Source organism: Hypomesus nipponensis, chromosome 12 (assembly GCF_054491055.1).
Source record: "Hypomesus nipponensis isolate SF chromosome 12, ASM5449105v1, whole genome shotgun sequence".
Classification (NCBI taxonomy): domain Eukaryota; kingdom Metazoa; phylum Chordata; class Actinopteri; order Osmeriformes; family Osmeridae; genus Hypomesus; species Hypomesus nipponensis.
This window is the reverse complement of record NC_140372.1, coordinates 11994403-12008620: the sequence shown is the minus strand read 5'-3', so window position 1 is coordinate 12008620 and position 14218 is coordinate 11994403. Positions and strand designations below refer to the sequence as shown.

Sequence of the window (14218 nt, the reverse complement as noted above, 5' to 3'; positions counted from 1 at the left end):
TTGTTCCTCATTGGACAAAATACTGATGTCACAGCTAGTTTATACTCATATTCATATCACTGCATCCACAACAGAATGTCTTGCGCAATAATTCCGAGCAATGATGCCGTTAGTCAAAGGGGGACATATTGAATTGACTAGTGTATTGTTCTACCTCTATGTACAATGTGGCATGTGATTGCCCTCTACTGAAAGCACTGGTCCATTACATGCCAAGTCCAAGCCTGGCAAGCCAAACGGGACCACTATAGTTTCACTGTACTGACTGTGCTAACCCTTTACCTGAAGCTCTAGTACAGGATCCAACCACCGTCAGCCCCAATTCTCATCATCAGCTGCTTGGGTCCAGACTTTGATCAGACAGTACCGTACATCAAGGATTTCTACTCGTAGTGGTGTGTAGTGGGGCTCACTCATTCATGTCCACCCTACTACAGATACTGCAGAGAGGCTGTTGACTGTCAACAACAATGACCCCTGGACGTTTGCACAGACTCGTAGGCCGTGCTTACACGGTAAACACGCAAGCACTGTACACTACGTCTGAAAAAGAATAAGGGCTATAACAACTATCCGATGACAGCAAGAGCCATCAGAATGTCTGAACTTCTGTGAGAGATACAGCAACCCGGGGCTGTTGACTCTGCATTTTTATCATCTACTCCGCTGGGTTTCAATTTCCTGAAACCCAGCAGCACGTGCTTCATCTGCTCCTCCTGTTTCAGCCCCCCCCCCCCCCCCTCATCCTGTCGTGTCTCATCTCATTGTCAGGTCACGATGATTAATGAAAACAGGCCCTCCCTCCTCGCTCTGTTCGAGTGGTTGTTTGTGTGCAGGAAGAGGGCTCATGCAGCAAAACACTGTATTCCATTATTAATGATCATCCTGGTTTTTAGACAGGTGCCTCAACACTGTTCTCAGACGCAAGCTCACAGACTGCAGAGCTACTTAACTTCAAGCCGACTAATTTACACTTATATGTCATGCTACTATTTAACTCTAGATAAATCCGGCAAATATACTGTACAAACTTTCAACATAACTCGTACTAGAAACCTAAACTGCTAGGTTTACTAGAATGACGACATTCCTGTTCTCGAAATAATCTGTGTGTTTGGTGAGCTGCATAGAGTAGGAGATGCAGATGCTGACGTCGTACCAGGCAGCCTCTGCAGTCCAGCGTAATCTGCCTCCCAAGCAGACATGACAGCACACAGCGAAAGGCTGAGGCACGACACCTCAGCTGCACCTTCAGCTGGACCCCGTTTTCATGTCTGAATGATGCACAGTAGCGTTGTTAGACAGAAAACTCTACTGGGGCACAGGCCCCCTATTCATATCCCTTTTTTCTATCAAGCTTGCTGCGCACAATGCACTACTAGCCTATAGAAAATCCCCTTGCTTAACCCCCTATATTGGCAGGGATCATCAGACATCAATAGTTAAAGCGAGCGTGCAATTTTTTTTCTCGCAAATACTGTTTTTTGGAGCTTCATGTAATAGTGTTACATACAATATGATGATCGGTAGGCCTATCATTTAGAAACTTTCTTTAGTTTAGTAATGTTTTATTAACCTTACTCAATTCTGACTTGTGTGCCGAGTCCTACACCTGAACTTCTGTGTGCGTGCTGCAGTGGCTATTTGGCAAGCTCAGAAGAGCGCGCTGACATGGGATTCTGCAGGCATCGGTTTGTGTTTTGGGTTAAACGGCTTTGATATTACAAGCGTTGATTGGGATACTGCTTTTTTCCGGGATTATCAATCTAAATGAATGCACTGACTAATAAAGTAAATTGTTCAAACTCAAACTTTAGATTTTACTGGGGCCCAGCAGATTTATACTGGGGCCCTAGTAGTAAGAGTCTAACGACGCCCCTGGATACACATGATTAATGAATGTATAGAAGAACTATGAGTTCATCTTAGCCTGCGTTCTGGGGAGCACGCGTTAAAAAGCATTGTGTGCTGGTTTGTGTGAAGGAAGTTGTTCCTCATTGGTCGCCTTGATTGCACTGTCACATCATCTGAATTCGATATTTGAACGTATGTGAGATTTCATATTGTCTGACATTTTCCAAAGGTGTGACGTTTCCTTGCTTGTTCGTCTTTAATAGCCTACATTTTTCGATTTCAACAATGCTTTCTAAATTAGAATGGCTTCTAGGGACTTTGAGATTTGAATAAATCAAATTAACCTCAATGAAAAGGGAGAAGTAGAAGAGCCTCCAAAAATAGATGACTCAGCTCATGTTTGAAGGCAGCTACGAAGGTCGAAGGTACAGCTGGAAGTATAAGTGCTTGGTCTTCTACATTATACATTCTACAAATCTCTGATGGATGTGCCATCAAGGTCAGACAGAGGTCAACATGACATGCAGGAGTATTCTTCTATTTATGGTCACAATCTATGCTGCCCTCTAGCTAGTATTTATTACGTTTTTTTCATTTTATTTATTATGGACAATTTGGAATCAGCCAGCATTACAAGGTAGGGTGTGGACATACTGACATAGTCATTTGATTAGTTATTGTGGTGAAGTGCTGGTACAATCTGGTTTTGCATTCATTTTTTAAAGGCTAATGATATTTACTGTAAGCATATTGCAATCCCCACAAAGTAGAATGAGAGGCTGCTGCTTGGAATATAAACAGGGTGAGAGTACATTGTGTTCTAATTCTGCCTCAAAGAACTTTCTGTGTCCAGTGAATCCTCTGCTTCCTTGCATCCTGTCAGACTCCACCCTCCTAAAAAAAGCAGCAGATATCCTCCAAGGTAAAGATTAGAGAACGCACAGCAGAAGAGACTAGTCAGTGTTCTGCTAGAATTCTTGCTTATGGTTGAGGTTGAAGCTGGGGTTAGAGTTAGAAGGAGGTTTTGAGTTTTCAACAAGGAAGGGTTAGAATTGAAGGGCTATGGGTTCAGGATAATGTTTAAGGTGGCCTTTTTCTCTTTAAACTAAGAGTAGGGTTCATTATTGTGTTAAATATTGTAAGTATAAAGACATTTTTGAGCTTACAGTTTATACCATGGAGACACGGCTTGGACTTGCTCCAAAGTCTTTCAGAATGCTTTCAGGGAGGCATGGGTTCTCACCTAGTTGGAGGAATAGTGTGTGGCATGTATCCTATTGTCTGTGGTATTGTTGTATACTATGCTTGTTCCACATTAATGCAAACCCAATAGGTAAACCCTAAACCTAACAACCGTGTCGTATCGAGGGCGCACTCTTTGGCAGATGTTAAGATTTTTCCACAATGTATATGATACGTCAATATCAGGTGCAGGAAACAGCGAGGAAAGATATTACATGGAACCAACATAAACTGTATCCAATTAGCCAAGCTCTTGTACTATCATGAGGAAGAACAAGTCTCACTGAAGTGAATGGGACTTTGAAAAGGTGTGTTCTCAGTAGGAGTTGCTCTAGATGCATACACACATGCAGGGTTTCACAGCTTCGCAATGGCACTGTCGAGGGTACATAAAGGGTATGTTGGCAATCTATAACCGGGCTGTGATCCAGTATGTGACTGTAACTGTGATGTTGTTAGGTGCAACAGGATTGGACGCCTCGACCCATTAGTCTATTATCCCCATGACTAGCCTGACTCCCCTCACATACTCCTCAACCAGACTTACAGTACATCACTGGGTTCCACTGAGGTGAGTCTGTAGGTGTGTGCGTTCATGTGTGTGGGCGTGCACGTGTGTGCTTGAGTGCTTGTCAGTGAAGAAAAATGGTGGAGCATTGAAGACAAATTGTGGAGGGGGAGAGAGAGAGAGAGAGAGAGAGAGAGAGAGAGAGAGAGAGAGAGAGAGAGAGAGAGAGAGAGAGAGAGAGAGAGAGAGAGAGAGAGAGAGAGAGAGAGAGAGAGTGGGTGTGAGGCCTGGGGGGAGTGCTTGTGCTCAAGATAGATTAATGTTTCCAGGAAACTGCTACCTTCACATCTGATGATTTCAATGTCATCTGTTTCAGAAAAGATATACCCTATGTAGTGCTCTATAGTAATTCTGGTTCAGCAGACACCTTTTAAAAGGTACAAAGGATTAAATATCCCATAGTGTCCACGCTGTAACCTATATCAAATCTCTTCTATATTATTTATCCACCCAAGTAATTTCTTGCATTCACTGTGAGAATTTGCTAGGGCATTAGGATTGGTTCTTTTTTACACACTAAAGCAATACTGCCACCTTGTGGTGTCTACAGCTAAATCAAAGCCTTCAAACATTTTGCTGGTGATTTTTCATAATGACATCATTTTATGGCATAACAATGTAATATATAATTATAATAATGATTTTGTTTATTTTACAGCATGTGCTACATTGAAATGAACTAAGTTCATTGAATTTATTGACGTTCCAAGGGAAAACATTTTTATATTTGTTTTACAGGCACAATAACAATGCATTTATTATTTAAGATGATCAACAACTGTAATGGAATGGGAAAGGAATGTCTGACAAATTAACAGGAACATACAAAACATTTTACTTAAAAAACAAGCCTTTTGAAACGATGAGGCTCTATAAATGCCTTGGTTATACATAAAGGAATGAGCAATTCCAAAATGTTCAAAAGAAAACCTATAGCGTAATGTAATCTAATAACATAAGTTATTACATTAAATAACCCAACGTATGATTTCCTTTCCTTGTGACGAGCAAAGCATAAAAACTATGGGAATGTGCGTGGACAGGAATGATGTGTGTGTCTGTTCAGTTCTTGGTCTGTAGTTTTACATTTGTATAGATTTCCATTACTAAACATTTAGGAAGTGATTGTCTCCTGTGCCTTCAACTCCAGGTTGTATCTGAAACAGATATAGAAGAATCACGCAACACACATAAATCAAATGTTGTTAAGGTCTTGCAGTCTATTTCAAAGTGTAACTGCATCTAATCAGTGGCCAGTTAAAGAGGAACAATTGTTGAACTATTGTTGCAATCTTGCCAAGTCAATGTACATCTCAATAACTCCATAAAGTTGTATATTAGTCTATGCAATGGTATCTTGTGCTATCATCTTATCACCTTGAAAACATGGAACAAACAGGAAAGGTGAAAAGATTAGCGCAAGGTGTGCCTTTAGGAAACAAAAACACAACAAAGCCAAAAGGATCTGAATAAAAATCTCTGTTAAAACCATATTGACCAAACACACTCTACCCTCCATAGTTTCATTTTAGCTTGTTTTTCACATTAATTCTGTAGATCCTTTTATGGGATCATTCTATGGATCATTTATTGAATTTTGAGGGATTTTATCATGTATTTTATTATAATATTTTCTGATTAACAATATGTCCATTGTATCCTTTCATTAACTATGATTTCACATCGTTGCTATTGAATGTAGCAAAATCCTACACTCGTTCAATGTGATTTTACGTTTGTGTTGAAGAACATCACATTTTCCTCACGAGAAACAATCTCTGAATCAGTATGCAGTGAAGATCTTGTTTTATACAGCCTAAACAAGGATCATACAGTATACAGTAAGGATCATACAGTATACAGTATGTGGTCAACACTCACCTCCAAATTCGAAATAGCTGCGAAGCACCAGCGAAACCAACAAACATGTTGACTGCAAACAGATTCCAGTTTTTTGGGAGGATGATAAGAGAGTATCTGGACCAGAGAACACCTGGAGGTGGACAGGGGAAACACAGGTGTGTACAGGAATATACCTATTTCAGGAGGTAAGAATTTCAATAGTGTATTTGGGGGAATCTTCAACTTGGTTAACTTGTGTTACTGTACTTATTTCACACATACACACACAAACACAGACACATACACACACACACACACACACACACACACACACACATTGTACCTGTAGTCATAAGTACTGCAGACTGAGAAATACTGAGTTTATCTGCAGGTCGAGCCATGTCTGCCATACCTGCAACAACCAGGCCCTTTTAGATAGAACAGACGGAATGAAGAGTGGATTAAGAACCAAGAAGAGAGGGAAGGAACATTTCAGGACAGTGAGAAAACAGGAATACAGCAGAGAAGGAGAAAAAGAGACCATCACACACAAGCTGCACCCAACACACTTACCCATTTAAAAACAGGTGCCCAGAAGAACACTGTCTTTGGACCTTGGAACATGATGAAAGCATGGTTTAGCTGGACTCATGGATCACATTAGCTGGTTCCAATCAACAACATCTCACAATTAAGTTTTTGCAGTCAACGGTACGAAAGGTAGCGACACATGCTTATTTATTAGGCCGAGTCAACAGATACTGACAATCATTGTTTTATTCATTCTCAGGTTCCAAAAGCATGGGTACTGAAAAACATGTTGTAGAACCCTCAATGCCAGAAACTGGAGACCATTTGTAAAGAATATAGTAATAAAGTAGTTTTTTTATTGTGTGCATGCCATTTGAAGATGTCCTCTCCACCTTCAAACACTAAAACAGAGCCCAAGCTTCTGAAAACTTCAGACTCATTCAACCAATTTAGTTCCAAACCAATCAGCATTCAATGAGCCTATTGTAAGTTTAGCTTGCTGGCAGAAATGTTAATGTTGGAAGTGTCCTCATTCACCTGTTTTGCAAGAGACTCTCCTCACAAAACCAGCAGACAATAATTCAAATACGACCAACGTGTACGGAGATAAGATAACCCCTATAGATGAAGGTCACACATGGTTTGCTAGCCTTCCGAATCCGAGGGTTAATGCTTCACTGAGCCTAATACAAAGTCCAAACTTCCAGTTATTTTGCTTTTCCATGTCCATATAAAATGTTACAAAAATGATTGCATGGAATCCTGGATCCTCTGTTCCCATTTTCTGTTCAAGTCATAGAGTAGATTAACACTATCTACTTATGGAAACCCAATAATAAGCACCTGCCAAGCCGGGGGCCCCCTTAAATCCCTTCTTCTTTTCCTGCTTTAAAGACTCAAGTCCAGCACAGTACAGTTCACCACAAATCTTGTATGTAGACTATTGTTCCATTCAGTTTCAAATGCCACAAGGTCAGCCAGGTAAAGGTGGTCTCCTTACCTGCTGGATGGTTGTATACAGGTCTTAGTTTAGTAGGTAATACATGCTCAATTCTGTTCATAATCCTGTGATATGAAGCTCTTATACCTATCAAAGTCATTTCAGAAAATAACTGTCTTAGAGTCAAACTTAATTACTATTTAGATGCTTGATAATACCTGTGAGCCCTGTCATCTGTCATTTGCCCGGTAAAAAGTGAAATATCAGAATGCAAAAGCATTGGATTTTTAGGGGCGTTAGACACAGAAACTCCGCCCAACGCTCTCTGCGATTGGTACAGCATACTTTTAATAGGCCACACTTTCGCAATTCTGAAAATGTGACCCAGTGTAAACAAGCTTAAGCTGTGTGAGTAGTCTTTGACATGTTCCCAACTATCAAGGTGCGCATTTTTATAATGAGTATTGGAACTAATCGAACGAAAATCACACATTATCATAAATTAAATCGCTTTACATTAAAAGAAAGAAAGGTTAGCAATTTTTTTGATTGGGATAAGACATTTATGATTAGGTAGGGTGTTGACATGGAACGTTTCGTGTTTGCGCCTGCGCACGCCCCATGTAACCCACACTATTACCCCTTCTCTCTAACGCGTCTGATGTGTAAGTTCAGACTTGTGTATCTGTCTGCTGTATTGAAGAAATCCTGTCGACGACACCGGACGGATTTATTCGGCAGTTCTTAAAGTGAACTACTTTAGATAAGCGAGCCTTAACTTGCTCTTGAAAGTTTAACTACTTTAGCTAAGTTTGTGAACGAGGCTTGGGCCACCATGCCCGTTGCAACCAATACAATCTGGGATATTAGGAAGCGCTCCATCCATTCTAATCATTTGAATTTAACAAGAAGTAATTTCTTAGGTAAGAAAGCATGAAAAGTTTTCGACATGTTGTCATTATTCCACCGTTCTGGAATGTTTTCCTCAAGAAATGATTGATAATATAGAAAATACCTCCATTGCTTGAAAATGTATCGAAAATTAGACAAATAACATATTCCAGTTGACATGGAATCTTGGAATATATCCTGGATATTGTTATTTTATGAATTTCTTTATTTTTATAAGGGAGAAAAGAGTTTGTTCAAAAGCTCAAACTTGAGACAACGTTTGATGTACATGAAGGCTCTGTAAGTATCAATACTGTTAATAGTCATTATTGCACTCCCAATTTAAATTATGTAATTATTGAAAAGAAATAACTGACAAAAGAGAAAGAACAGCCTATTGGTATTGTTTATGACAGGTCAACACAATATGCTGGAATGGTACCGGAGAATACATCCTATCTGGATCAAATGACAACAATCTGGTCATTACAAACCCATTCAGCCGAAAAGTAAGTCAGTGTCAAATATCTGAAAACAAAATGCAGATAACAGATTAGGAAAAACATTATTAATCTAAGTCCCAAATATAGATCACCAGTCTTCTGTTGTTTTTTCTTGAAGGTGATGGCAACCATCAAATCAAAGCATGGATCCAACATTTACTGTGCCAGGTTTATGCCACAAACAAACGACCATGTGATATTGTCATCAGCAGCAGATGGAAAGATATTTTATACCAACATAGGCCAGGGTTCCAGTGTGGTCACCCAGTACCAGTATCACTGTCATATTGGGGCTGCCTATCAGGTATCCATCCATTCTACCAGTGTTAGTTATGTTTTGGGGGGGGGGGATTATCTACGGTCATTTTGCACATAGTAGTGGGGGTAGTGGTTTATTTACCTTTGAAGATCTATTTAGATCTTTTGATTGCCTAAATTCTGTTGATTTGCAAGTCATGTGATCGAATCCCCTCTTTCTCATTGGTAGTTATTGACAGTCTCTAACGATCCTCACTCCTTCCTGTCATGTGGAGAAGATGGAACCATCAGGTGGTTTGATGTCCGCGTTTCTCCCGGATGCCGACAAAGAAACTGTAAAAAGGTACATACGCCGTTGGTCTGCACACGTTATAGTTCTACACCAAGGAATTACCCCAGGGGTCACCTTATGGGCTTTTGAATTTTAGGACGTCCTCATCGACTGTCGGAGAGCTGTGACATGCATGTCCCTTTCACCCATGGATCCTTTCTACCTGGCGGTTGGCTGTTCTGACAGCTCTGTTCGCATTTACGACAGGCGGATGCTAGGCACCATATCAACAGGTAGGTTCAGAGATACACCACATCTGCTGGAATAGGTCAGCAAGGTTTTTCCTGTGGTAATGAAAAAAGATGGTAAAAACATTTTTTTTTATGTACAATAATTGACTCTATGCAGGCTGCCATTCAGGGAGTGGAGCATCTGGAATGTTTGCGCGCTTCGTGCCCCTCCACCTGATCAACAAGTCATGGCGCGTCACCTCTCTGAATTACAGCCAGGACGGTAGGGAGGTGCTGGCCAGCTACGACTCGGATTGCGTGTATCTGTTTGACCCCAAAGATGACAAGGCAAGGGAGTTTATGGCACCGTCCCAGGACAGCAGAAATGAAGTAAGAGTCGACTTCTGTGAAAGCACAGCATGTCATAAAAGTTTGTGTGCATGAATTATATGTTTGTGTCTAAATGAATGAGTGAGTGAGCGAGCGAGCATAAGAGTGAGTGAATGATTGAGTGAGAACAGCTTGAATTCCTTTCCCAAAACAGATCCAGGGAGATTGTACAGGCATACAGAGATAGACTGGTGTCCTAGAAATAGCTCCAACCAGCCAAGGACACACACACACATACTTAAATGTGTCTTACCCGCTATCAACACAGTGTCATGTTCATATGTGTTTGCATATGTGTGTGGATGCGGTGCTTATTCCAAATGATCTGATCACAGCTAACTGGGTTTGGGGCCTGTTTTGAAAAGGCACCCGAGTGGAAATAAAAAAGTAAAGAAGGTGGTTGGGGGAGGGTGGGGGGGGGATCAAGCATGGTGACAGAGAGGTTATTTTTGGAGAGGCCTTGCTATGAACACAAGGATGTTGTTGCTTCACCCCCCAGCCCAAGCAGGCCCCTTTCAAACGGCTGCGACTCCGAGGGGACTGGTCAGACACGGGTCCCCTGTCACGCCCAGAGAGCGAGAGGGAACAAGATGGTAAGGAGAGACCTCTGCCCAGACACACACCAGATGTCCGTCCGGGGGCTGACCTTAAGCACACGTGATAGCAGCTGGTCACAGTCAAAACACCGAGCCGCACAATTGCATAGAGGGTCACAAACAACATAGGATTTAATAACTACTTTTTTCATTTCAACGTTATTTAGACAGGGATTCCTTTGTCTGTGAACATGTTCTTTTTCCTCAGTTGAGCCCTGAGTTACAATATTATAATTCAATTTGAATGAAAGTATTAGACAATTGATATTATATCTCAATTCAGAAAGGACCTTCACCTTGTTTTGTCGATGCTGTTATAGATCCCAGATCAAATGTGTCATTGATGCAGAGGATGTCTGACATCATGTCTCAGTGGTTTGAGGAGGCCAGTGAGGCCCACATCCGAGCTTTACCACAGTCAGACCCAAGAGGTAACGTCCTACTGCCGAATTGTTGCTGTCGTATCTACCCAGAGCTGATTTTTATATGACCAGATACTTACAGATATGATTGTAAATGCAGTTTGAGTTATTCCTGCCATTTTCCTGTTGTTCTCTTACTTGACTATATTCAGCTTTTATTCTTAAAATTCTTTAATAATATATTTTTTTTTATTATTATTTTTTTTTTTTTTTACAAATGTTACATTTCCTTCTTCCTTGGATTTGTTTTGGGGGGTTGTACACCCAGGTACGTCCACCCAGCCCGAGGGTCCATCACAGACTCCTGGACCTTCCCCACAAACCAGTCTGGACTCCCAGGGATGGTCAGAAGTAGCTGATCCATCTCAGCCTCAACCAACAGCATCTACCTCCTCCCACGAGTGCCCCTGTTTGGAAGAAGACACTCATCCAGTCTCGTCCCCTTCCACTGGGTGCTGTTCCTCCTCTCTCTCCTCCCAGCCAGCAGACCTAGATGGACAGCTTCCTCCTGTTGACCCATTCAACACTCTTCAGTTAACTCAGACTGGTCAGATCCACATTAATACTGTACCATTTGATCAAGTTCATAAAGAAAAGGCATGTATTTGACCAATTTACTGATCACTATTCCGATGCGCTTTCAGAACCCCCCGACACAGCATATAGGAGTGTATTAAGTCAAGGAACAGGAGGTCTTCCACCCGCATCATCAGAACCAGTATTGAGCCTCCATTCCAGCACAGAAGACACCACCAGCACCATTCAACTGGAGTTTTCACACCTATGGTAGAGTAGATTGGGTCTTCCAGTGAACAGTAGCACATTGTATAGTAGTGTACAGCCAAGTTCTAATTTCCTTCCTATCAAAGTATTTTACGATATTACTTTACCAAGAGGAGGGTCATTACACATCACAAAAACCATTATCAATGAGTATCTTTAATCAACCCGGGCCAACCTGGGTATTAACACATCCACTGAACTAACCAATGACAGTAACGGATCTCTTCCATCTTGTCTTTTGCCAGGAGCAGTGCAGGCCACGCCCCCGGAGCCAGCCACACTCCCAGCAGCCAGCCCATGTCCCACACAACAGCACAGAGCCCGCATCAACCTCAGCCAGAGGGGGGCGCACTTACGCATCCCAATCACAGCTCCAGCTCTCAGACAGACTCCTCCCTCCACCACATGGACAGCACCAGAGCTCCAGAGAGGCCAGATGCTAGCCCAGTGGAAGGACGGGATAGCTCTCTTGGTTCTAGCCGTGAGGAGGGGCTATCGGGGGTAAGAGGACAACCAGGGAGCCAGAGAGATGAGGATGGGGAAGACGGAGAGGACTACCCCTCTAATGAAGCCTTGCGGTCGATATGGGGACAAGGGTAAGGGTCCTCACTTAATATACCAAGTAGTCAATTACACACTCTAGGGATTTTTCTAGGCAGAGCTGTTAACTGCTGAATTTCTACTAAGCGGCAAAATTCTTCTCTTCCTTTCTATCAGATTTAGGGCGACATTAAGTGACAGAGTGCTCAGGTGAGATGTTGTCTCGGAATGATCTGGAATGAGATTGTAATGTACTGTTCCTGTGTCTTTAATTTCAAACAAATGTACATAGAGTTCTGCTCTCAGATGGCACTGGCACAATATTAGAAAACAACATTGGACTATGTATTTTGTTGGAAGTGCTGCATACCTTACTACATATTTAGTGTGAGAGAATGCTGAAAAGACCATTTGTTGTGTATCTCCACAAAGGCGTTCTGCTGCTGTTCGTATTCAGGAGATTTTCAGGCGGAGGAAAGAGAGGCTCGAGCTAGCAGAGAGTGAAAACCGACACATTGCGAAGCCCTCAGTCAAAATGGCCTACAAGGGCCACCGTAACTCCAGGACTATGGTACGGCACATCACACTGTAGAGTTGTGCTGTGTTCTCTGTTTTTATTGGACAGCAGTGGGACATGTCCAGTAGGATAGGCGTGTCATCTAGCACCTGTAGCATTTACTCAATCATTAAGAATGCAAAGAATTCAGGTGACACTGTTATGGTTCTGGTTGCAGACCAAAGAGTCGTGTTTCTGGGGGGAACACTTTGTGCTGAGTGGCTCCGACTGTGGACACATCTTCATCTGGGACCGCCACACAGGGGAACATCTCATGCTGCTGGAGGCTGACAACCACGTGGTCAACTGTCTGCAACCACACCCGTATGAACCCTGTGAGTTGTTTGGGCTTTTCAAGTTGACATGGGATTCTTCATAGGGTGCTCTTTGTTCATGTATTGAAATGCATTTTATGTGAGGGTGTTACTAGAGTGTGTTGAGCATTTATCAATGATTCTCTTGCCTTTAGGCTACTGAAGGTATTAACTGTACTTGACTTCCTGTTTAAACACACACCTTGTAAAATGTTCACATGATTTGGATGACAATTTGCAGTAGGGCAGACTGTTAGGAGAAGTTGAGTAGAGGATACAATTTTGATTGCATGTTTAACTTTTTCAGTGCTTGCCACCTCTGGAATAGATTCTAACATCAAGATCTGGTCACCTATGGAGGAATTCCCTGCATTTAACAGATTATTAGCAGAGAAGGTAAAGCACCCGTGTCTGTTTTGTATGCTGTTCTGTATATTGTTGCTTACAATTGACATATTTGTGTAAAACCATTACAACATACAAAAGAAGAATGATCTGAGCTTTGCCATATATTACACTACAACAAAGTACTGTACTACTACCATTGTGCAATCCAAGTCAATTTCTTGACTTTTCCGTCCAGGTGATCTCCCGTAATGAGCTGATGTTGGAGGAGACAAGGAACACCATCACTGTCCCAGCATCTTTTATGCTGCGGATGTTGGCTTCAATCAACCACACCTTTAGAGCAGGTGAGATGTGCATTTATTTTTTCTAGAGTGTTTGGGTAACGCTACAAGGTCTAATAAAAAGTATTTCTATATTAATAAGAGTACAGTTTATACCTGAAGTTCAATGAGGCTTTCATCAATCCTCCAAATGACATACATACATACATTTTCAGTGATGAACAGTTATACAAATAGTTTAAAGGTTACTATTTGGTGTTAATTTTTGATTGTCTTTTGTGTCCTATAGACTCTGAGAATGGAGAACGCTCAGAGGGTTCTGGGCAAGAGAATGAAGATGATCAATAATTGTTCTGCTGTTCTGTTGAAGTACTACATGTTTAACAACAGGCAGTCTTTTATCATAGAAATCGTATTATTCGTGTACTTGTTGAAACTGTGTGGTGCAGAACTATAGTCTATTGTAAAGGGATGTTTTATGTCTCTATCTTGTCAAATGTGTTTTTTTATTAAAAAAAATGGCAACACTTCACATTAAGGTAACGTGAATTACCATATAACTACAATGCAACACCTATAGTAACAATATTATAGTAATGTTGGAACTGATGTGTAGTTACACTTTGCAGTTTAGTGGTGGAAGTTGTTACACCAGGGAAACTTGGCATTGGGGAGGTTGGACTTTCCTGGGATACGTGGATGTTAACATAGATTTTATTTTGGTAACACAACCTTCAATTTTCCCTTTACATTGTAAAGTATATATGGTAAAGTTTACAAATACACTTACACTTTAAACCCCTTTCCATAGTGTACCTACTTACACTTCTGTAATAACCTATCCTGCTAACACTTAAT

At 41.4% G+C, this 14218-nt stretch overlaps 2 protein-coding genes across 3 annotated transcripts; one reads left to right on the top strand and one right to left on the bottom strand.

Annotated features, from left to right (window-relative positions):
* Positions 1 to 4294: 4294 nt before the first annotated feature.
* On the bottom strand, positions 4295 to 7225 carry LOC146261132 (mitochondrial pyruvate carrier 2-like). The gene is made up of 5 exons (XM_084667901.1): positions 7038 to 7225; positions 6080 to 6120; positions 5850 to 5934; positions 5546 to 5657; positions 4295 to 4821 (listed from the first exon to the last, which is right to left on the bottom strand). The coding sequence occupies exons 1-5, from the start codon at positions 7135 to 7137 to the stop codon at positions 4779 to 4781; spliced, it is 381 nt and encodes a 126-aa protein (XP_084524027.1). The 5' UTR covers positions 7138 to 7225; the 3' UTR covers positions 4295 to 4778.
* Positions 7226 to 7622: 397 nt separating this feature from the next.
* Positions 7623 to 13892, top strand: LOC146261131 (DDB1- and CUL4-associated factor 6-like). Of its 2 annotated transcripts, none has more exons than XM_084668260.1 (18): positions 7623 to 7900; positions 8107 to 8168; positions 8285 to 8377; positions 8490 to 8675; positions 8859 to 8972; positions 9058 to 9193; positions 9309 to 9520; positions 10020 to 10113; positions 10437 to 10547; positions 10807 to 11085; positions 11183 to 11324; positions 11567 to 11917; positions 12039 to 12071; positions 12294 to 12432; positions 12596 to 12752; positions 13039 to 13127; positions 13315 to 13423; positions 13650 to 13892. In XM_084668260.1, the coding sequence occupies exons 1-18, from the start codon at positions 7813 to 7815 to the stop codon at positions 13706 to 13708; spliced, it is 2454 nt and encodes an 817-aa protein (XP_084524386.1). In that variant the 5' UTR covers positions 7623 to 7812; the 3' UTR covers positions 13709 to 13892. The 2 variants fall into 2 exon arrangements, with proteins under 2 accessions (XP_084524386.1, XP_084524387.1); XM_084668261.1 differs by having other exon boundaries at positions 7673 to 7900; positions 11573 to 11917.
* The last annotated feature ends 326 nt before the right edge of the window (positions 13893 to 14218 follow it).

Excerpts from the sequence above, each read along its gene's own strand:
- LOC146261132 (XM_084667901.1), bottom strand. The coding sequence starts at position 7,137 with ATGACTTTGATAGGTATAAGAGCTTCATATCACAGGATTATGAACAGA. Across the intron at positions 5,935-6,079 it reads GGGCACCTGTTTTTAAATGG|GGCCTGGTTGTTGCAGGTAT; the intron begins GTAAGTGTGTTG and ends TCTATCTAAAAG. Across the intron at positions 5,658-5,849 it reads TGCAGTACTTATGACTACAG|GTGTTCTCTGGTCCAGATAC; the intron begins GTACAATGTGTG and ends GTCCACCTCCAG.
- LOC146261131 (XM_084668260.1), top strand. The coding sequence starts at position 7,813 with ATGCCCGTTGCAACCAATACAATCTGGGATATTAGGAAGCGCTCCATC. Across the intron at positions 8,169-8,284 it reads TTGATGTACATGAAGGCTCT|GTCAACACAATATGCTGGAA; the intron begins GTAAGTATCAAT and ends TGTTTATGACAG. Across the intron at positions 8,676-8,858 it reads ATATTGGGGCTGCCTATCAG|TTATTGACAGTCTCTAACGA; the intron begins GTATCCATCCAT and ends TCTCATTGGTAG.